Below are 23,763 nucleotides of genomic sequence, written 5' to 3' on the forward strand. Positions count from 1 at the left end.
GGTTTAAGTGTACTTGTTTTAGTCTTGCTTTATTATGCATTTTATTGCTCACAAGTGTTTGAGTACTTTGGTTTAACAGTGTTATCTGTTTTATTTTACTATCAAGAGTTACAACACATTCACTCACATCATTTAGTGTCCCTTTATGGCGGCAGTAATTACAGTTTACTCACGTACTGTATACTGTGTGTGTTTGTGCTGACTGGACAAAACTCTCTCTGGTGGTCTGTAGGAGAGGATTGTTAATATGATTCACTTGAAAAACTCAACAACAAAACCGGTCCAAGACCAATGGAAAAGCAGATGCATCACATTTCAAGAAGTAATGCTAACTATATTTAGAGGTAGTGAAACAACAAAAACCCACATCACAGTGTACTTCATATACGCAGCAGATCGGGGTGGACATATGTTTATGTTTCATTATTCATCCAAGTTTGCTTCAAACCAATGAGCACCCTTACATCCAATAGTAAAATTCACTAGACAAGTTTTGTTCAGTGAAGTATTTGAATATTAGTATAAGTATATTATGTATTTCATAAGTACGTCTATTATTTTTTTTTATATGGAACAATAAAAAAAAAAGTTGTTAATATATGTCAGGGCTATAGGCATTTAATTTCATTGTCCACTGACTGTATACTGCACTTTAAATGTATAATAAACTTAATTGAATTGAATGGTGGCATACCAATAATAATGCTGGGGAACATTTCTGCCCAGGACAATGTTTTAAAGCAATGTCTTTATCACTAATGCATTATTAAAGTATTCACAATCTTGCATTCAATAGGCCTATTTAAGTTGAATTTCAGTGTCTCTTGAAAAGGAACATGTTTGTATGTAAACAGAAAGTGTCTGATTATAGTATGCGGTTATGAAGGCTATATGTTTTTTTTTAGCAGGAACTGAAAAATCACTTAGTGGTTAGTTTGAAAGGAAATGTTTTTTGTGTGTTTTCAGAGTGTGCAGTAGACCTCACAAATGATCTGAGGTCAAGGTGAGTTCTTGTAAAGAGACAGACACACAGAGAGAAGAGGAGCATTAGTCAGGGGGACAAAGAGAGAGAGAGAGAGAGAGAGAGAGAGAGAGAGAATGTGTTCATTCATGGTCATATCCAGCGGGCTGTGGGCTGAGAAAGGCCAGTGTTGGAGCAACATGTGTAGGAGGGGTTAGCCAAACGTAGAGACTCACATGTGTACGAACACACACATACAGTCATACAGTAGACACACGCACACACACACACAAACACACTGCAACCAAGAACCTTACCGTAATGAAACAGCCAACACCACCTTACCCAGCAAAACAAAAAGTCATCAGAACAACAATTCTGCAAAAGCAGAACATGCCGTGTCTTGGTGGAAAGATAAAATGCTGCACTGTTACAGCTCCAATGTTGAAAAGATTAGATAAAGCCCTGATGACAGGTGCATAGAGCCCACAACTCCGTTAGCTGAGTCAACCAGAAATCATTTCCAGTGTCTGCCATTTATCCTCTTATTTAGTGAGTTGTTTGTCAGTTTGTGGAGAGCGCTGTCTAACAGTCTCTCCAAATTTTCCTTAGAAAAGCTTAGAGCTAAGAGCTTAACTGAATTTACTATTTTGTTATTGGTTAATGTGCTGATTATGTTCGTGATAAATGTATTGTAACGCTTGTAAAAACTTCAAACTCAAAGATACCATTCAAAGTTATTTGAGCTCCAGCTAATGTCTTTTTTTTTTTTAATGACAATACAATCCCAAAATATTCAATCAACACCATCGTCAGACCAAGATATCTAGATTTGTATTTATTTTCAAGCTTTTGACCATCAAATATTTGGGACTTCTGCTTAAATTAGTTACCATGGTTTTCTATATCGGCCTTCATCAAAGGTTTATTACATCATGTACGGTGACTGTTGAAGTATTAAAAGTAAGTGCACTGACAGTAGATTTGTTTTTATATGTCACTTAACAGTCACATTTAAATGACAGTAAAACAAGCAGAAGATGCCTTTCCAAACTCTACAGAAAGCCCTTACAGAAAAATGCTGCCACTGTGTTGGACTACAGATCAGAGCATTTCAGCCTCCTCATTACAGGAGACGCTGAAGTCCATCCTTTGTTGTTGTTATGTCTTGGTTGATATCTCAGGCACTGTAATCCATGTTTGTACTCAGAGAGAAAAACTTGAGCAGACAGGGGGGAATCAAATTGCGGCTAGTCAGAGGGGAAGTGGGGAAGGTCAACGCTGCTCTGCATTTAAAGAGATCGTGGCGTGGCAGGAGGAGCCAAGTGGTGCATTCCAGCATATGGCACGGGTCAGACAACAGATGGAGACAGTCTGAGTTTTCAACAGTAAGCAGACCCTCCCTCCTTTCACCTCTACGAGTGCATGATAGCTGTCATATTCACTGCAACCTATGAGGGTCATTCGGGACTCATACAGACGTGGCTGAGGCGGAGAAAAGAAAAGGGCCGATGGGATAACTCGAACAGAACGTCCAAGAAGTGCGGAGATCGGGTCCGGTGCTCCTGAGAGTCGGCAGCTGGCCCCCCACCCTGCCCTCTACTCCCTCCCCTTCATCACATTCCTGTACTAACTAAGTGTCAGGTGGCATCAATCCAATGATAGCCATCAAGCGTACGTGCCTTTGTGTGTGTGTGGGTTAAGACTGAGCACGTATGTGGGAGGGGGCCATTCCTATGTGATTGTGGGGAGTATGTGTGTGTCTGTGTGTGTGTGTGTTATATGACAACTGGTCCTTTACAGCAGCATTCCTCTCTGCTTCAGGGGAAAGACATTTCATACTGTACATGAGCAAAATAAATAAACCTATTTTATAGGTAAATAACCTTTTTTTGAAAGTGTAGAAGCAGCAGCACAGTGAAGCATTTCATATTTTCCACCAGGTCATTAAGAGGTTACGCTGCAGCCTAATTATAACATGAGTCACAGTTACATCAGACATATTACGCAAACCCCACGGCCACTCAGAGGAGGAGTAAAGCTGTGAGCTCACCCCGAAGTGGGCATCTTCAGTGTCCATACCACGACTGGAGGGTCCCACACCTGTCAATCAGTGACCGTCAGAGGGCAGGGTGGTAAGTTAAGAGCGTCTTATGGCGAGCAGTTTTAACACTCAAAGCAAACAGACTCCCTTCAGTAATCAGATTTTAAGACATCCACATAAGGATGTATCTAAACTGTGTTCTCAAAAGTCAAAATTGTAATTAAAGAATTTAAGAACATGATTATTCCTGTAGGATAAATTATGTCACGTTTGCCATTCATGTGTATCAGGCTTCCAGTTTATCCACCATGTCAGAATGATTCCCCACTGGATATGTGCAGTAGAATTCTTCCTAGGCAACTGAAGATTAATTGAAGATATTTTCAATACAGTTATAAGTCATTAAAAAAGTACTTTGTCAATATCTGGAATGTTGTTTTCATTTTGGATATCTGAATTAAAATTATGAGTCTTAATTTCTGGATTGTGTAGAAATTAGAGGTTTTCCTTGAAAGAATTCTATTGTAGATATCCACAATGTTCATTCTGGACAGGAGGAATGACGTTGTAGATATCTAAAACTGAAAGCCCAACACAAATGAATGGCAAAAATCATGCCATTTATCATAGGAAGAATAGCATTGTTGATATCTGAAATGCTTATTTTGACTTGGAAGAATTGACTTATAGATATCTTTGATGTATAAATGTCTAGTTGTAGATGTGAAAACCACTTGCCATAGGAGCTGGACTGAAACACCTTATACAGTGCTTTTTCAAGCAGATGTTCTAAATTGACACCACAAAGAATCCGTTCGAGAAGTCCAAAACATGTCACCCTAAGTTCTCTCCTGTCCACTTGTCCTTGACCTTGATAAAAAGGGACGAGGAGAAGTGTGAAGAGAATAAGAGGGAGTACAACCGCAGTGATGAAAGAATCAGACTGCTCTTAACACAAGGCAGATGTTACAGATGTCACATGGGTCTGCAATAACTACAATCTGTTGAAGATGGACTACAAAGAGTGCATCTTTCGCCTGGTGCCGTGTTGTTAGTGCAGCCATTAAACGTGAAAACCTTGGTGATAAATATTAAGACCTTGTTCAGGTTATGAAACAGAACAGCTCATCAGGACGAGGCAGCTTTTATCCGCTGTGACAGTCTGACTTTTTTCCATCTTATTAAATCACCTTGTGTCTATCATTATCATTTATTACTTTTATCAATATAGGCTACACTGGTTGTGTCTTACTTTCAGCCTGTAGTACAGACACTCCACCATCACAAATTGGATTTCTTACTTAGGCCTTAATCATGATGGGAAAAACAATGTTTCATTAAAACTGCAGAAATCCTGCTTATGTTTAACTACTGCAGTATGCAGTGGTTCAACATTAACCACACCTAGCTGTTATCTTAAGTGGTAAGTGCAACACAGTTTGATTGATTGGAGTTTTAGATGAAATAAAAAAACAAAGCTACAATATGTGAGGTGACAATGTTGTCTCATGGAGAATATTTATCTGCCCACCCTCTTCTTACCTGCTTTGCTTTGCTTTGTTTTACTTACAGATATGTATAATACTGTGTGTGTGTGTGTGTGTGTGTGTGTGTGTGTGTCTATATTATTATCTTGTGAAATGTTTGAAATGCTTTATGTGCCTGTGTGAAGCACGTTGAATAGCCTGGTGTCTGAAAGGTGCTACATAAATAAACTTGCCTTGCCTTGTTTTCATGAACAGTTGAGAGGCGCTGCACATCAAACAAAGCTGACTTAAGGAATTGTGGGGGATATTTTCCTCTCTCCTTTCATTAAGGATGGTCCAGTGTGTCCTAAGCTAAAGGAGACAATAAAGGAAGCGGTGAAGCTCCTTTCCTTAACGTTTGGAGAATTCAAACAGCTCTTATCACTGCTTACACATAAATTCTTCCCCGTCGTTTCACTCAGTGAGGAACCTTCCTAACCCAAAAGGACTATTCAAATGTACCCAAAGTGTTAAGAGAGGAAAAGTGCTGATATTGCATTTCTGAAAATCAAACAGAGAACAAAGTGTGTCGTTATGTGGATTGGCAAACAGTGAATTGGCTCATTGTTGTACACCTGCTGTATTTTAATAATGTCTTATTTAATCAGTAAAACTCATCTCTAAAACACCGACCAGATAAAGACGCTCCAAAAGACATCTTTGCAATGAACAGCAGCCTCTGATACACAAACAAGTAGAAAGTATCTTAATAATGACAGGTTATGAAAAGGCTGCATGCATCTGCAAGTAACAAGCTTTAACACGCTTACATTGAGGGTTTAAACAAAGAGTGTTAAATTAAATAGAGCAAGTTTCCTCACAATAATGCTCTTACATGATCACATGATCTGTGCTGCACTCACTCTGCAGACTGAGCAGAACGCTAAGAGCCAAGAGTGCAGCTCAAACTTGATAACACACACACACACACACACACACACACACACACACACACACACACACACACACACACACACACACACACACACACACACACACACACACACACACACACACACACACACACACACACACACACACACACACACACACACACACACACACACACACACACACACACACACACACACACACACACACACACACACACACACACACACACACACACACACACACACACACACGACAGTAAAATTCTTGCAGGAAATAGCTAAAATGCTGGACCCTCGTAACTTCCAGATTCCTTTGAGATATATAAAAACTTTTTTTGTGTTATTATTTGTTCAACAAATCAGCTCAATCACAGAGTTAAAGCTTTGGTAGGCAACTCCAGACAAACTAGTAAGAGAAAGCTTGTTTTTTTATGTTTTTTTTAGTATCCAACTCAATAAATGTCTCGTAAATGTGGCAGCCAACAGGATAGAACTGTGCTGTGTGTGTTTGTGTGTGTGCGAAGTCAAAGTTCACTCTGATTCTTCACCAGTGTGACATCTCTGTTGCTTGTGGTTAAGTGCGCTACCAAAAAAAAGACTAGACAGAATTGAACTGCATTAGTATAATCTTCTTTCTTCAACAAAATGACAGCAGGCGACACTCACACATGTACTTACAGTACATGTATGTCCCTGTACTGAAAACTAAAGCTCCTCTCATCCACAACAACTGAATGCACCTGGCCACAGAATCCATTGTATGAACACAGGTCACTGTTCTCTTCTTACGCTCAGTCACAATAGGCTGTGTCCTGTCCTCCATATGCTATGAGGGCAGTGTCCAAAAATAGCAGAGCAGCTAATGGCTATAGCTTGCTGTGTTTGTGCTGCTGTTTATCTGGCTCTCTCATCAGAACCCAGCCTCATTAGCAGTGACGGGAGGGGGATTCCTACCAGCACCACTGCTCCTCCAGCAGCAGATCCCTGAGGCCACTGAGCACAGAAGAAGAAAAAGAAGCGGAAAAAAAACTGGGGGAGTGGAAGGTGGCAAATGGGGAGGCACACAGACAGGAAGAGGATGTAATTTCCTCAGGAAGCTATTAGAGCCATTTCTTGTATGACCTATCAGATGAAAAGAGGGGGGGGGGGGGGGGTAGAAAGAGAAAGCAAGACAGAAAGAAGGTGAGAGAGACAGAGAGAATGGGGAAATTGTAAAAAAAAAAAAAAAAAAAAATTGCATCAAAGAAAACAGCGGTGACACTCACACTCTTAAGATCACACAGGAACCAGAAAAGGAAGTGTGCACGACATGAGAAGTGATGAAAAAAATTCGGAACACAGAGTTATGCAAAAAGAAGTTGAACAGGAAAAGACAGCCTAAAGCAACATAGTTATATGCAAATTTAGATCAGGGTTTTCAGAGGACATAAAAGATGTCACTTTCACAACACAATCACCCTGACGTGGAAATGAGAAAAAAATGTGTTTTTATTTATGTATTTATTTGAAAAGCGACAGTGCACAGTAATCAACATTCAGACAGATTTAAATGTACCAGAGTTAGGAGAACAATTCTAATTCTCATCCACAGTCCCTTTGCCAGATGTCTTTTGGCATTTTTACAATTACATTAACATTTGTTCAATAGTATAAGAATAAAACAGTTACATTACCACGATACAATTTGAGTAACGAGAAGAGATAATGTCCAACATAAGACGTGATACAGATATAGTAATGTAAGAGTATGATCTTCAACAACTTGAATAATGTGTTCTCATTTTTATCTCAACATTTATCTTCCTATATTTTACATACTGTCAAAGAACCTTAGATGGTTTGAATTTAGAAACGTATTTGTTCTACTTCATGGCTCGAACAGAAACTTCACGGACGAACTAAGACTGGTAAACATGCATATATTATCCTATATGAACAAAACCGACTAAACAGAGAGAAGAAAGAATAAGGGGCCCACATTGAGGAGGAGAGGGAGCATGGACAAGAAATTAAAAGAGGGGACACGGTGCGGCAGGAAATGAGGAATAAGGCAGAAAGGCAGTGGGAAAAAAAAGAAAGACAGACTATTGAAACGTATGTGTGAGAAAGTTTGGAAAGTCTGAGTAGCACAGAGGCATCTTGAAAACGTGTTCAAGAACAGACTTTAGGTTAAAAGGTTTCCACCTTGACTTAATGGTTTTGGCTTTATCTGGCAGAGACGACAATGACTACAACATGAGTGAAAATGTTCTGAAATGATGATTAGTCACAATTCGTCATTTGTTAAAGGGTATGCGTCACAATTGTGGAAAAATACTGTATAACTGCTAACAACATTCATTTTATAATTATGAAAGGTAAATTGACTTTCTTAAATGCTGCACGCTTAGCTTCTGACATTCTGACAACTAGGTGAGAAAAGTAGAGCCTGACTACTCTGACATGTTAACACAGATGAATATAGTAGAGGGGATATGTAATTTAGATATTGTGGCTAAAGCAAGAATGAAAATAGACATTTAGATATTGATACTAAGTATGCTGAAATAAATATTCTTAATTGAGGTTTCCGAAGACAGCCCTCGGAATATTGTTCATAATGGATTCAGAGGCTGCTGTACTTGACAAACAACTAAATGACAACATTTCCAAATCAGACCAAGCCATCTTTTCTGCATTACAGGTTGAAAAAACTTCTTCTCATTTTGATCACAAACATATACAGATACAAGCTTGTTCCTCCCACAGACTGCCTTGATGATTATGGGGGGACTGATGGTGAGTTCCATTTGATCTCAGAAGTCGGAAATTCCAAGTGGCCAGTCTGCTACTTCATCAGGAACGCCCCCCCGAAGTCGGGATTCTGACTTGGCAACTCGGAGAACCTTCAGTAGCCTGAGTTAAAATCCAACATGGCTGCTATGTGCATCAACAGTTATGTTTTAGCTGTAACTATTGCGTTTATTAGCAACTTAGTCCTTTTTGTGACAACCTTTTTGTGTAAATAATTCAATCACACGGGCAGTATTGTGCCGGTTCTATCTGTGGACATGTTGTCATGTTGGTTTTGCTCACACACTATCACGTAGTGTGTTGTTATCACCTGGTATTAGCTAACAAAACAAAGGTACTCCTGGATGTTTTCATGTTTCTTGTCCGACTTGTTCCCAACTCACAACTGGAGTGCGATCAACTCGGGTGTGACGTCACTCCCAGCTCCGAGTTTGTGGTAAATGGGACGCACCATGAACACCCCCTCCAGTCAATACATGAGCCGTTTATACTCATGCGTCACAGAGTGTTGACCGACCTGTGTCACATCCTGCACTCTGTGTAGAGGCTCTTATATCTGCAGGACTATAGAGTTCCCCAATTCAAACTGAACCTTAAAAAACTAAAATCCTTTTTGTCCACTTCTCTCAAAGGCTGTATGGGTTGTGCTATAGCGTTACAGTGTTCTTATCTTTTCTCTTATTTTTGTTTTATGCAGATCTTGTACCTATGGGTAAAGTGCACTTTATGTTATTAGTGGTTTTCACAGGTCCTCTGTTCACATGTGGATTGTTTCTATGTACTGATGCTACTGTGGAGGCAGCTAAATGTGTGCAGTGCTCGAGTGCAAAACAACATTTCCCAAAGCGGGGCATTAAAGAGTATAGCGTAGGGTATATGTGATAGGCATGCATCAGCAATGACATTGACTGACCAGTATATCAGATGGGCTTGGAAGAAATACAGACAAATGCTGTCTTAAAGGAACAAGCCACTACTTTGACACACTTATTAAGTTTACACAACATCACGGGGAGAACAATGCAGCCAGTGAAAACAGCTATAATGTGTCTAGGGAGGCGGCATTTTCTTTAATCTGGAAGAAAAAGAGGTTTTCATTGTTAACATGGATTGGGAGGTAAAACCTCAACAAAAACTTGCAGCACTGGGGATGCTGACTTTGACAAGATACAGAAAATCTGATGAAACCACTGGAGTTCCAATTACAAGAGTTTGGACTGTATAATGTGAGTGAATGAAGGTAAAGACATCTTAAAGTCAACATGCTTTGATTCTTACCATTCTTTAGAAACTTTACTTCATGAGTGTAAAGCACAACCTTCAGAAGGTATGACTTCAGCACAGATTATCCCAACAGAGAACACAAGCGTCTTAAATTATTCCGCAAACAAGAGACTTGATTAAAGATAAGACTCTTTTCAACTCACCAAGATAAGATATTTCAAGATAAAAAAAAACTTCAAATCAAATATTCAGGGCCATGAAAGGGTAACAGAACAGTGGTGTGAACATTACTGAGGGCAAAGCTTTCCCAGAAATCTTGTCACAGCTCAGACAGTAAGCAAACAACAGAGACAGAGAAGATAGCAGAGCAGAGAGTTTGTGTAAAGTACAAGGGAAATGACATCAGTGTGTGTGAGAGAGAGGGAGTTACTCTTCTGCAGTGGAGAATATGCTCGCTCAGACGTTTTTTTAACGCCTGTTTTTCGACTACCACATCCTTTTTTCTAATTCTTTTATACCTTGTTTGAGAAAATGTCATCTTCCTGCATTTCCTTTTTCACTCACCGTTTCTCTCTCCCTGTCCCTCCTTCTTCTCCTCCACCTTTAGCTTGAAATAAAACGGTCCCTTGTATGATCGCTCCAAGACAGCCAGTGCATTCATGGCCGGCAGACAAGGCCCAATTATGTAATTTAACGACCATTACGTAGTGGCTAAAATAAGATTAGGTCCAATGGTGCAGGGAAAGCACAGGCAGGTCTTTTCATTGCTTGACAAGATCCTACCTTACATGTTGTTCTTTTAAAAAAAAAAAAAAAATAGGAATCATATCATTGAACGTCTGACCATTTCTAAAGGACTCGTTGCACCACATCTGCCACATCTTCTCTGAGAGTTTTACTGCAATGACCTTTTTCTTGATGGTTTTATTTGGACACAATCGCTGCAGAGAATCATTGACCTTCTCTTCATATGATCTCAGTTGAGTAGACATTGCTCTCAGAGGTTTTTTTAATGATGCTGAACGATCCCCCTTCCCCCTCCCCCCTCCCCAAATCTCAGTGTGCAGCATTTTGATGATGATGTTCAACAAGGTAGCACAAATAACAAGCTTCTTCCGCGCACAGCCGTGCATATTCACCCGGGCTCAGCACACCTTCTCTTCATTTTCCATCGTCTCTCCTTGGAGCCAAAGTACACTTCACTTTCCTGCTCCAACAAACTGCCACCCCCACCCAAACCAACGCCTTCCATCCTCCCCTACCCTCCCCCTCTTTCTCTCTCTGCATGTCCCCATATAGAGGTCATTCGCTTCATGGAAACATTTGATAGGCTAGGGCCAATCGACTGGCATGGATTGGCAGCTCACAGTGAACCTCCAGCTTGGTCTAACTGCTTCCATGTGTGTGTGTGTGTGTGTGTGTGTGTGTGTGTGTGTGTGTGTGTGTGTGTGTGTGTGTGTGTGTGTGTGTGTGTGTGTGTGTGTGTGTGTGTGTGTGTGTGATTGGAGCAGTGATTGCCGAGGCCAAACAGAAACTTCTGATTCTGGGACGAAAACCACGACTCAACAATACACATGATGTCTGTTGTGCTTTTGTGAGTTCACTGTCCAGTTTTAATTGGCTTCCGACTTTACAGTGATACTGAACAAAGAAGTAAGAAAAATTCCCCCTGCAGAATTTTATCAGAGTTTAACATCCGCATAATTCTGTCAACACTGCTTCTCCCTACTTACACACAAGAACACCATTCATGATAAAGCTAACCTCATGCCAATAGTGTGCAATCCAGACCTACAACATTCTTGTCTCTCTCAGGATGGGACGACACCATAAGGTATAAAAGGACAGTGCAATGTTTATCACTTTAGACACTTCTCTGTAGCGATGATCAATGTTTACCTCAAGTTTAAATCAGTATTTCAAATGAATGTATACAAGAGTGTACAAGAGTCTACAGCCAATATAACTTCACCATAGTTCATGAGGAGATTTGGGGTTGTTATGTTCTTTGTGCCTAAATGTAGCATCAAGCTGCTCGCCTCCTGCAGAGACAAGAAGCTGCCACCAACAGAAACTTCATTTGATCAATTGTTTCTAACTCCACAGTCTCTCATTTTCAAAAACCGAAGCTGACTCGAATGACATCACTTGAGGTAACTAGTTTCATATCATTTCATATAGCGCCCTAGAAGCCACAAAGAGGTCATACAACTATAGTCCAAATGAAAAACAAAGTGAAGACTGTGCTTGGTAGTAGGTGTGGTGCACCAAAAACAAGTGAATTTAGGTTCAATCCAATTTAGCATGAAAAATAATGTTGGGGGCGCTGATAGCATAGCTGTCATGACGCGGGCCGCTTATATTCTTCATCAGCGGCCGTGGGTTCATAGCCGACCTCGACCCTTTGGCGCATGTCATCCCCCCACTCTCTCCTCCCACTCTTCCCTATCTCTCTTCAGCTATCCTATCGAATAAAGAGGGAAAAAAGCCCAAAATATAACTTTTTTTAAAAATTGGCCAAATTTACCGGAGGACTTTATTTATGTGGTGGCTGTGAATTTATTCTGAAAGAAAAAATGTCAATTGAAATATTGATTTATGGTATTCATTGCAGAAGTGTCATTCCTCAGTACTAACAAACAGTCTGCACACATGCAGAGAGTGGAGGACCCCTCCGTACCCCCCATCCTTCACTCCTCAAGAGTAAACATCATCTATGGAGTCTAGTCTCGCTTTTTCCACCCTGGCCCTCAAATGAAAGAGCTCATTCTCTGTTTCCTCTCTCTCTCTCTGACTCACACTTGGACGGACGGATGTAACTCTTTCCATTTTCGACCTTTTTTTTGCCTTGAGTGAGAGGGACAAACTGCCGCGGCAAAGGTGACACTTGCCATACAAAATCCTGTTATCAACAAGTGTGAGAGCACGTAAACACTCACACTGAGATTGGATGCAATTTGTTTCGGGCCCCTGAATGGCTTGTTCAGTTGTGGGGTTTATCCAAGCTGCACCACACATGTCCACACTTTGACAACACAAACTGCAAATCTAATCTGGTGACTGAAGCCGTCCTTGATGACAGCAGAGAGATGACAGAGACAGGCAGGTGAACACACTGACCATTACAGCCCTGTGAATGAGCTGATATCATTAACTACAGAACAGTGGCACAAGTGTTTCATCTTTGCAAAGGATGAATAATAGAATATTTTTTTGCGCAACTTTTGATATTTGAGAGCTTAAGGTTTAAAACACGACAACACAGCTGAGTGTGGTGGGGGGATTCCATTGGCTGGAAGAGCGGCCATGCCCTAAAAATGTTAAAGTTTCATTCATAAGATTAAGCATGAACAATACCAGCACTCTGAAACTGGTGTGGTCTGTTCCACTACTGTTATATCTTTTTATTAAGATTAAGATTTACCTTTATTGATCCCTGCAAGGGGAAATTTCAGTTTTTACACTCTGTAGTCATGCAACACACACATGCACACAAACAGGATCCTATGGACATGCACTAATGGAGAGATGTCAGAGTGACGGAGCGGCCCACAGCGGGCGCTGCTGAGCTGATGGTGGGGAGGGGGTTTGGTGCCTTGCTCAAGGGCACCTCGGCAGTGCTCAGGAGATGATGTGGCACCTCTCCAGCTACCAGAACAACTTCCATATTTGGTCCGCACCGGGACTTGAACCGGCGACCCTCCGGTTCCCAACCCAAGTCCCTACAGACTGAGCTACTGCCGCCTATGCAACTGTCTTCAGTGAATTCTCTGAAAATTCAGTTAAGAAAATGTGCACTAAGTGGAAAATGTATATTTCAGAACTTCGTTTTGCACAAAACAACATGCTACATATGTATATGGGTGATCTACGCACTGAACTGCCTTGCCTACAGTGTCTCACCTTGCTTGGTGCTGAGATTAGCTGTGTGGTTGTGCCAAGGGCTCTGTGCAACATAACCATCTTCCCATGCACTATGGCATGCATACACACACACACACACACACACACACACACACACACACACACACACTTCGGTATCTTCAACCCACCTCACCCACTGAGCTCATTCAGGAGGAATCAGTAGATTTCTCTGCTGACCCGCAGAGAGAAGCAGAGCCTCGCAGTCCACTCTGTCTCTCATTATCTGCAGACTGTGCGTCAATCTGACTGAAGCCAGAGAAGAATACCTGTGTTCCCTTTGAAGTCGGCTCTGACTACAGTAAATTATTACCTCTCCTGCAACACAGCTCCAGGCCCTTAGGACACCCCCTGGCTGTTCCAGAGGTGGGTGCCATTACCTGTCATCACAGTTGTTGGGATTCTTTCACAGAGGCTAATAAAGACCGTTGCGTCTTATTGTATCTTCATCAGAGTTTATCTTCCAACCCCTACAAGGGGCTGCACATGTGGGTGAGTTTAGGTAGGCCTGTAACAACAGAGAGAGCGCGAGAAAGGGAGAGAGAGAGAGCGGCACAGCAACTCTGATTAAATAGCCAACATTCCTTTAAAAGGAAGAGAAGGTAGCCCTTGGGCTCCACACAAGCCTGCACTTGTAAAACGTAGAAAGAAAGAGAGAGAGAGAGAGAGAGAGAGAGAGAGAGAGAGAGAGAGAGAGAGAGGGGACAAGTGCAGGGCTCCTCTCGTCTAGCAGAGCGTAACAGGAAGTGGCAGGGCCTGCTTCACATGGGGCCTCTGGGGTGTAGCGGCTGGCTGAGGAACACGTCACAGTCTCCGAAAACGGCCGCCTTCGACGCCCTTTACACATACATAGCCATTTCTAACAACAAGAAAACCCAATTGTTATTAGCATTAACCAGAAATATGAGTTTGCTGGGGCAGAGCTCCCTTTTTTTTTCCAGAGTAAAACCCCCAGGAAAAGTGAAAGCCATCGATGCAGAAACGGGACAAACTGGACTGGCAACCTGGCTGCAAAACGGTTGCTTAAATAAATAGATATAATAGATAAATGAAAACATGACAAATAATTGGTAATCCCAGCTGCTGTCTGTAGTTGATGACTGCAGAGCGATAATGAAGCCACACTAGTAGACGTACAGTAATTGCAGTTTCCTAAGCAGGAAACTCTCGCCTATTCTTCACAGGCAATGTCCTCTGTTTAACAAGGCAATATCACCAGGGCTAATCAATTATATGTAGACACTAATTACTGAGCACTGTCTGCACTCTAAAACCCCCCACTCTATATAGGTTGATCAGATGAGTGAGGGCTATAGGGAAAAGAGGAGGAGGGGAAGCTGGAAGGGTCAAACCGTGCAACAATGTTTGTAGCCTCTTTTCGTGTGTTGCAGAAACAAAGTTGATGGATAAATTACAGAAAAACAAAAAGAGCTTGATGTGGCACAGATTACTTTAATCTCTAATCACGTTGCTGAGAGCCGAGTGGAGCGAGTAGTAAAACTACTAATCAATAATTTAACAAGAAGGAAAAAAAAACAGTTGTATAGCCTTTATTAAGACTGTATTTTCCTTATGAGAAACAACCTCAGAGCTACAATTTGGATACTTTCCAGAGAATACATAAAATTTCACAAGGTCACCAGCTATAAACTCCCTACTGACTCCCAAAGACACAGCAGAACTTCGTTTGAGAATATTATAGTGATTTGCAGCTCAGTATCAGACCAAAACAAGACTAGTCGTAAAATCGTCTATGACTTTACCCCCCCCCCCCCAAAAAAAAAAAAATACACACGGTCAAACTCTGCTACCTGAAGTTGTGTATGCACCGTCCTCACTGCCTCTGACTCACATTTAAAAGTTTCCAAACAAGAGTCACACAAGTCCAGTGCTACATTTATAAAAAGACAATGTCATTGAAAGTTATTATTATAAAGTCGTTTTTATCCAAACAGGAGGAGGTATGTATGCAGACAGCCGAGCACAGCATTCCTCTATGTGGACTCCACCGTCTGCAGCTCGCACAGGGGAGGAGGGTGAAGAGGGGGTAAGCTGTTTCTCTCGGTAAAACAAATCTCCACATCCACTTTAATTTCACCGCATAGAGCCCATGAAAGTTCAAGCTCTTAATAGTGCTCTTAAATATAGAGTGTATCTAATAGACTCACCAGTGAATACAGGAGAAACGACAGTCGAAGCGTCTGATAGGTTTCCTGCTCGAAAGTTGTCGTGTGTCAGTGGGGAAAAAAACATTGTACGCGGAAGTACACATGCAAAAAAAAAAAAAAAAAAAAAGGGAAAAAAAAGAAACACATACACACAGGGTTATTAGAACCTGAAAGTACGAAATATTTGACTTTCACAATAACTGACCCTTTAACATACTATTACACTTTTATTTCTTCTATAAAGTAACTATTTCCGTGTTTCTTTCTTTACGGTTCGAGTGGCAATATTATAAAAAAAAAGGTTAAGTGTTTTAACAGCTTGTTTCCGCACTGTGTTACATTTTAAGCCTTCCCCCCTCATTGGCTCCTCACTCTTTTCTATTGGGAACATTGTTTTTTTTTAAGCGCAATATCAACTTTTTCTTATAGTTTGTGTTTTGTTTACGCGACATTAGGCCAGTCTTCACGTAATATTTAGAGGAGTCATTAAAGTGTTTATTTTTTTTAACACTTTCCAGAACCACATTACTCTGTGTCCAATATGTTTGACTATTTATTTGATATTCTTATTTCATACTTTAACTTTGAGGAATGCGGGAGCATGTAGTTTTATCTTTAACGATTTGTATAAATGTCTGCAGTAGCCTAACTATTTACTATATTATACTATAGTTATTTCCCTACATGAATTGGCCAATATTAGCTCCTAAAACCCTATATCTTCTGTATTAAGCATCAGTTATTTGACTTGGCCAGCTGTATTAGGCTATGTATTTTTTCCATGAACAATCTGCACATTATCAAGCAAAACATATAACAAATATTTGACCACCACTAAGAACACGTGTCTATCGTGAAATCAAAGCAACTGTTTACATAGTTCATGCTGAAATCTAACTTAAACTCCCCTCTCTCGATTGCCTCGCTGCTGTTCTTCTGTCTAGCCTCCTTGCGCCACCTTGTGGAGAAACATAAACACGACACGGTCGACTCCAAGCCGCCTCTTAACTGTACTGACCTGACAATATGACCTCAAATAAATCTGAGCAATACCACCTCAAGATCACTTTAAAGTCCAATGATAATATTATAACTCGTTTTAATGTATTTCAAGATGTTCACGTTTGTTCTTTATTGTATTTTAATATATATTTCTGTCCATGTTATATTGAAATTATGTATATTCAGGACTTTTTCATTACGATTTAATGTAGTAGTTTACATGATTGCCTGTTATCACCTCATATAAAAAGATTATATGAGAGATTTAGAATGTGCTAAAAAAAAAAAATGTGTGTGTCCATCATAATAACCACAAGCTAACAAATAAATGTTACTGTATATAGCGATGGCCTTCTCATTTTTATGAAAGGTCCTTCCTGCTAGAGTTTTCCTATCAGGTTAACTCCTCATGGTTGCACATTTTGAGAGGCTGCTGTTAGGTGGATACAATTTCAGTGATAATTGTTGCAGCGACTTTGTGTTAACGTTGATGGTTTCCAGATGTACTCAAAACAAGTTGTAAGGCCTGACATCATGCGCTGACTGCTTCTATAGAGAGGTCTATTTAAAATGGACGTGTTCCTCACTCAGGTTAAAAACAATCGTAATAAAAAATCATTTGACGATGCTGTTAAACCACAGCAATAAACATTATTTTTTAACACTAAATCCTTATTGTTGGTGAGATGTTTTCACGTGTTGGAGATGGTGAAGAAAATTAAACAAGGTGTACAATCTACATATTTCTACAATCAACTGATAGGCTGATGAAGTGCCAGCACAAAAGGCAAACATAAGTCCAACAGTTTTTAGGACAGTGCAGTGTTTAAGTTTAAAGTGTGTGTGTAAATTGTAATGACATCATAGAACAGAGTAATAATGATAATAATCAAAAGAGGAAACAGTCTGTTGGACATGTTCATGCTTTAGGGTTAGGGAACATGTCCAACAGACTGTAAAAATAGTGTATATGTGTAATTCAACTGAATAGTTAAACCAGGAGGGGAACTGAAACACTATAACAATATAAAAAATTACACAAAATAAGGAAGAAGCAAAATTACACAACACAATTTAATTGAGGTTTTCATTGATGCAGATATGAGCTGTTAGAAAGAAATCCTTTGATCGACTGTCATTTTAATTCTCAAATTCTACACAATGTTTCTCTCGAACTTCTACTTTTAATTCTTTGCAGCTTTCTTGACTCATTTTTGCAGGCTTGCAAAATAAACAGTCTGTGTTGTTGATCGGTGTAGGGCAACTTTTTAAAAGATCCAAACTGAGCACAAATCATAAATAGTGACCACAATAAGTAAGCTGGTGATAGTGGTCACATATTATCCGTATTAAAATGTATTAACTACTAGTGCAGTGATCAGAAGATATAATATAATTCACTGAATGTACCGTACATAAAATATGGATTTTCAACCATGCTGTCGTAGTAAAAGAAAATGTGAGGGGAACCCCTGCACTAGATTTGACAGAAACACCACCTCACATTTTGTTACTCGCTGTCACACAATGCATTTATTCAACAAACTCAGAGTCAACCACAGTCCACTATCCAGAATAATGTTTATTGCTTTGAAGATATTAATCTTTTTCTTCTTTTTTGCCACTTTCCATTTTTCCTCTTTACAGCAAAACAAAGAGATGACAGGTGAAAGCACTGCATTGTCGTTTTTGGATGTGTACACACACATATACACACAGAGGAAACAGTATTTACAGCTGTTGGTAAGTGAACTCCACATGGACGTGACTGGAGGCCTTTTTCCTGTAGCAACTCAACAAACATAGAGCTTTACATTAACTTTACAATAGAGCTTTCACAACGATTGGTATATGGGCACTGTTTGACAAACCATCAGATATAAAGGCTATGAAGCTGTACAATATGGTGTAGTGTGCACTGTGTGCTGAGAAAGCTGGGCCGCAAAAGAAGGTTTTTTCATCAGACCTGTTAGAGAAGAAAGAAACTGTTTTTGAATAATTTTTCCGACACTGTTTAATGTCCTCAAGCAAACCAAATTGCTGTGCTGCTGGCGTGGACAAAAAGCACTGATTGAAAAATAATCAAAAACAGATTTAGAGGGGAGGATTTAAAAAAGAAAATGCAAAGACCAATATTATTCACATTAGACTAATTACATTACAGTTACACTTGGTGAATGCTAACTATAAAAATAAGTCTACCAGCATATTTTTGAACCCAAAGGGTTTGTACATTGGGCATCTGGCAAAAATGACCAAAGGGCACAATTAATTGGGGGAAGAGACAATTCCCAGTGTGAACTCTGTCCTCATCATAGAAAAACATCTTCAGAGTGCAGATCTTCTGCCATCAATAATTTAAACTTTGATACACCTAAGCTTATAATTTATCCAACATGTTTAAATACGGAATTAAATCACAACAATACAGCTAAATCTTATCATAGTGAATTATAATTAAATGTAATGTACACCATAATAAAATATATACACAGAAATATTCATACAAATTTCTAGATTGGTCCAGCTCCCTCTGCTCTCTTTTTCTTTCCCTTTAAAAAAAAAAAAAAAAGAAAATGTGCAGAAAATACTTGAACCACAGGACAAAATAAATGTTCACACACTATCACAGTTATCACTATTAAAAATTAGGATTTAAAAATTTAAATAAACCTGCAAGAAACAATATGTGTTAAAAGTAAGTGCAAAATAAACTCATAGGTAATAGAATTTTTCTCCAAGGATGATGGGGAGATGAGATGTATCCATTAAAGAAAATGTTGACTAAAATGACCACTAGGTGGCAGTATTAGACTGCATCTCAGAACAAGTGGTGATTTTATATATATGGTCCAAATCTGAAGAATTACAGGACAAATGTGTAAAATTGGATCGATCTGAGCATCATTTGTTGTTCTGTTCTGTTAGTATAGGGATGTTGTTTGTTAATGTTTGTCAGGGTAGGTGTTGCTGTGCTGTAATTTACCACCTCGCTGCCTTCTATCATAGCTCGACCGCAGACAGAAAATTGTCGAGTCCCGCTGGCAACGCGCTTAACAAGTCAACAAAGTGTGGAGCGATCATTTGGTGTGAGAGATCAAAACAGAAAGGACAAGGTGGGGATATGGACAGCCGATACCTTAAAAACTGAACGCATAAGATGGACACGTCTGCAGGGTAATGGACTGTGGGCGAGTTAAAAACTTACACAGCAAACAGGGAAACAGTAATTCTAGAAGTAAAGAACATAACTGCCTTTCCTTGAAAAAGTGTCCATCAAGAGTTGACCATTGAAAGCAGGAAAGTGTCTCCGTGAAAAGAAAGGAGAGAAAAAGAGAGTTATCAGAGCATAGACTGGCAAGATGGTGGACGCAGGAGAGAAAGTATTAGCTGTGGATCATTTTGAGAGTCTCTGTCTCCCTGTGTCTGTCATGCAGAGCCATGGAGGGGGAGAGCGAGGGAGGCAGGGATGGGGGTGGAGGAGTGAGGGGAATCAGGCTCTTCAGAGGATGCGGGGACACAGGCGGAGGGAGAGCGGAGACTGGTGGCAGCACACTCCCTTTCTTCCCATCCAGCAGTATCTGTGATCTGCTCGCCAGGCTGGACTCCTTCCTGATGCCGAACTCGTGCTCGTTCTCGTTGTCCGAGCTGCAGTCGCTCAGATCTGTGATCTCCAAGTCTGAGTCTGACTCGGGGTCCTGCTTTACCCCTCCTCCTCTCCTCTCTGTGGGACTCTGCTGGCCCGCCACAGTTCCGGCTCCCAGTCCAACTGCTCCAAGAGTCAGACCCACCCCTGTGCCTGGAGTATTTGCCTCCACCCTCTCCCCCAACGCCGCCCCAATGTCCGTCCGACCAATCGACAGGCTCCCCGGGTACGGTGGCAGGCACAGTCTGACTGGTTGACCACCCGCAGTGCCGTTTGTGCCTCCGGTTTGCCCCGCTGCCCCCCTCTCACCTCCACCTGCCTCCCCCGGGGGGAGCAGGGAAGAGAAGGGGTGAGGCAGCTGGGAAAGGCTGCTCTGTAAAGGGTTAGGGTAAAACTGGGAGGGGTAAAGTGAGCCAGGGGGCAGTTTTGGGCAGTTATTGAGAGAGAAGGCCCCTGGGAGGTAGGGGTTGAAGCCCCACGGGTAGTCAAAGGGTGGGTTGCGCGGGTACGGGCCCAGCAGGGACGGGGGTTTGGAGTAGCATGGGGCACCTAGGATGGAGAAAAATCCAAAGATGGAGGTTAGTGCTCAGGAGGGCCAAAGGTTTCTTGACATACAGCATCCAAGAATGTTCACTAATTATGCTCAGCGGTATTAACAAGTCTAATGAGAAGCCACAGGGGCCAAATCTGGCATGGCTGCTTTCAACAAAAAAAACCTGATGGTTCATTTATGCATGCCAGTACTGAGCAGTACAAACACTTCACATGAACACCCAGATTCTACACTGCACTAAACACTGAAAATCAAACAAATATAACTACTAATCAAGCAGTTTTCCCGAACATTTTTTTTTTCCTGCTTGTTGAAATGGAAATATTAGAACATGTCGCCTCTGTTCTTCACCACCATGTTGAAAAATCCAGCAGGGACTTAATAAAGAATGCATTAGAGGGATCGTCCCTGCACTTCCAGAGGTTAAGTGACAGACAAGAAAAAAAACTTCGCAAACTGTCGATCTTTCCCCCCCCCCCCCCGAAAATGTTCAGACTTGTCAGCGCATCGTTTGAGATAAAGAGGAAAAGACGCAGCAAATTAAATATTGTATTTGAGTTCAGCTCCTTGTTAGCGTCGTGATAACAGAGAAAGGAGGTAAACTTGAGGTGATGCTTGAATTCAATTTTAATGAACAAACAAAAGCATTGCCGCTCGACCTACTGTACTTCCTTCCAACCGACAACCATCTCAAAGATTCTCTCCCTCCGCCTCACCCTCCACCTCTCCCCTATCTCTCTCTCTCTCTCTCTCACTCTGTTATTTACTATGCAGGGCTAATTTGACAGTGCTGAAGTCTCTGCGTGCTGGGCCAGGAGTAGCTGGCAGACACATGAATATTGAATCAGTCAGGCAGGCCTCACTTGCTTATGAAAACACAGTAATGGGCGCCCACAGGCCACAAACTGAAGCCTGCACCCTCAATTAGGGCCTTCCTGCCTGGGAAGGGATTAGGACAACGGGGACACATGGGAGGGAGAGGAGGGTGAGAAGGGAAGAAGGGGGGGAAAAGGACCTGAGGACAAACAGAGCGGGGAGGGAGAAGAAGGGGGAGGCAGGCTGTGTGATTAAGAAAGCATGTGTGTGTGTGTGTGTGTGTGTGTGTGTGTGTGTGTGTGTGTGTGTGTGTGTGTGTGTGTGTGTGTGTGTGTGTGTGTGTGTGTGTGTGTGTGTGTGTGTGTGTGTGTGTGTGTGTGTGTGTGTGTGTGTGTGTGCAGGGTACATCTGTTTACACACTATCTCTGTGGCACATTGAAACACATTCTGATGCACGAACAGAGGGTGCAGGATTACAAACAAAGGCCGATGCACTGGCGCATATGTACAAAAATCAACAATGCATTTCCTGAGACTTCAGTGGGGAGAAAAAGTCGTTAAATGCGAACAACCGCTTTGAAAAAGTGGATGATTTCTTTAGCCTTCAACCTGTTTTTGTACCACCGCTGAAATGCATAATTCACAAGCTAACCTGGACTCTCTCACCTGAAGCACAGCCTCACTTCGGGCTGCGATGGGACAGCCATCTCTTTTATTTCCTTTAACAATAAATGTTCATGCCTCTCCATATCCTCACTCCTCTCCCTGCTCTCCCCTTTTCCCTCCACCATCTCTTCCTTCCTTCTTTCTGTGTATACACTGCCTATATGCCCCCCATACAAGCTGTTTTTCCCTCTCTAAGACGGTTTTGTCCCTGGGATACTAAATGAATCCTGCTTTCTGACTGAGTTTTCTCCTCACCTGAACTGAGGAAGGGGAACGCGTCCAGTCTCAGCTTGTCTCCTTCAGGCCCCGGTGCCGTGGTGCCACGATCAAACAGAGAAGTCCCCCTGCCGGAGTCTGGCAATCGAGGAAACAGGGACTGTATGGCCTGAGCGACAAAAAGAGAGAGAACAAAAGACAGAGGAAATATTAAAATTGTTTTTTTTTTTATTATAACGTAAATGTCTTCCTATGCATCTGCTCTGATGGTGCTGCTGTGTTGTGCTGCCCAAAGTCAAACGTCGAGCATCCTGCAGAGTGTGATGCAAACAGTGACAGAGACGCAGCAAGGACAGGATAAAAAGAGGTGCCATGGGACCCGGAGGAGAAATAGACGCAGGGGCGACGCAGAGGCTCAAACACTCAAAGGCAGGAAGAGTTCAGAGTCAATTGGAGACCAGCGATTAAGATTGTGGGCACAAAGGATAAATGACGAAGAGAGAGAAGAAGGGACACAGGACGAATAGGACTGAGATCTTAGAAAGTGACATGCATTCAGGTTGTAGAGCAGCAGTGTGTGTGTGTGTGTGTGTGTGTGTGTCGGTGTGTGTCGGTGTGTGTCGGTGTGTGTCGGTGTGACGTGAAGGAGGCTAAGGTAAAATAAATGGAACAGATGAATCTCAGGAATGAAGGGGACAAAGGGGGGATTTTTTTTTTCCCAAGCAGGACTTTTGGATCAATAGTATGTGTCACCTCGCAGCCCCGCAAGTTTGAAAGGCGAGACTGTACTCCCAAGCTGCGTGATCCACGTTGCTTAACAAACCGCATTAATGACCCGCCATTGATCTGATCTGACGCGACCCCTCTGCTTTCAATTTCTTTCATTTTCAATCGATGACAGATGGATACGCCATCGGAGACGGGGATCAGAGCAGGAGGGGATAACGTCTTCTTTTGTTTTAAGGACAAGTTTAAACCGCCTCCTCCTCCACCACCTCCTTCAGAGTCGGTGTCGCCTTATCCCGTCTTAAGAGGAGCGCCGACACATGACGGATGATTCTTTCTTACTGTACTTTCAAGTTAGGAGCACTTTCTAGGACGTGGGATGTTAATTAGTCTTCAAAATCTTCAACAAATATCCATAATGCAGTGATGGATTTAAATCAGTGAAGTGGATTTGTTCATGATTTCATTTTCTTCTAGTTATCGCATCAATAAATCTCATTATGTTTTGGCTAAATTAGGACATTTTTGCTCTTTTTTGCTATCTTTCAGGACAAACAATAAACATAATATTATATCACAATTACTGAATAACAGATAGACACAATGAA

General features: G+C 41.4%; 2 protein-coding genes across 10 annotated transcripts in view; both read right to left on the bottom strand.

Annotated features, from left to right (window-relative positions):
• arhgef1b (Rho guanine nucleotide exchange factor (GEF) 1b) overlaps nucleotides 1-15,785 on the bottom strand; it is a 40,389-nt gene extending 24,604 nt beyond the window's left edge. For 2 of the 5 annotated variants that reach the window (XM_061050226.1, XM_061050224.1), the window contains exons 1-2: nucleotides 15,531-15,783; nucleotides 3,015-3,064 (exon numbers count right to left, since the gene is read on the bottom strand). In XM_061050226.1, coding sequence (XP_060906209.1) covers nucleotides 3,015-3,064; nucleotides 15,531-15,615 — 135 coding nt within the window. In that variant the 5' untranslated portion in view covers nucleotides 15,616-15,783. Of the gene's footprint in view, nucleotides 1-3,014; nucleotides 3,065-15,530 lie in introns of all 5 variants that reach the window. The other 3 variants (XM_061050225.1, XM_061050227.1, XM_061050228.1) reach the window with 3 other exon arrangements.
• A 3,313-nt stretch (nucleotides 15,786-19,098) lies between these two features.
• erfl1 (Ets2 repressor factor like 1) overlaps nucleotides 19,099-23,763 on the bottom strand; it is a 49,240-nt gene continuing 44,575 nt past the window's right edge. For all 5 annotated transcript variants that reach the window (XM_061050252.1, XM_061050257.1, XM_061050256.1 and 2 more), the window contains exons 6-7: nucleotides 22,469-22,598; nucleotides 19,099-20,727 (exon numbers count right to left, since the gene is read on the bottom strand). In XM_061050252.1, coding sequence (XP_060906235.1) covers nucleotides 19,919-20,727; nucleotides 22,469-22,598 — 939 coding nt within the window. In that variant the 3' untranslated portion in view covers nucleotides 19,099-19,918. The remainder of the gene's footprint in view (nucleotides 20,728-22,468; nucleotides 22,599-23,763) is intronic.

Source organism: Labrus mixtus, chromosome 11, assembly GCF_963584025.1.
Source record: "Labrus mixtus chromosome 11, fLabMix1.1, whole genome shotgun sequence".
Lineage (NCBI taxonomy): Eukaryota > Metazoa > Chordata > Actinopteri > Labriformes > Labridae > Labrus > Labrus mixtus.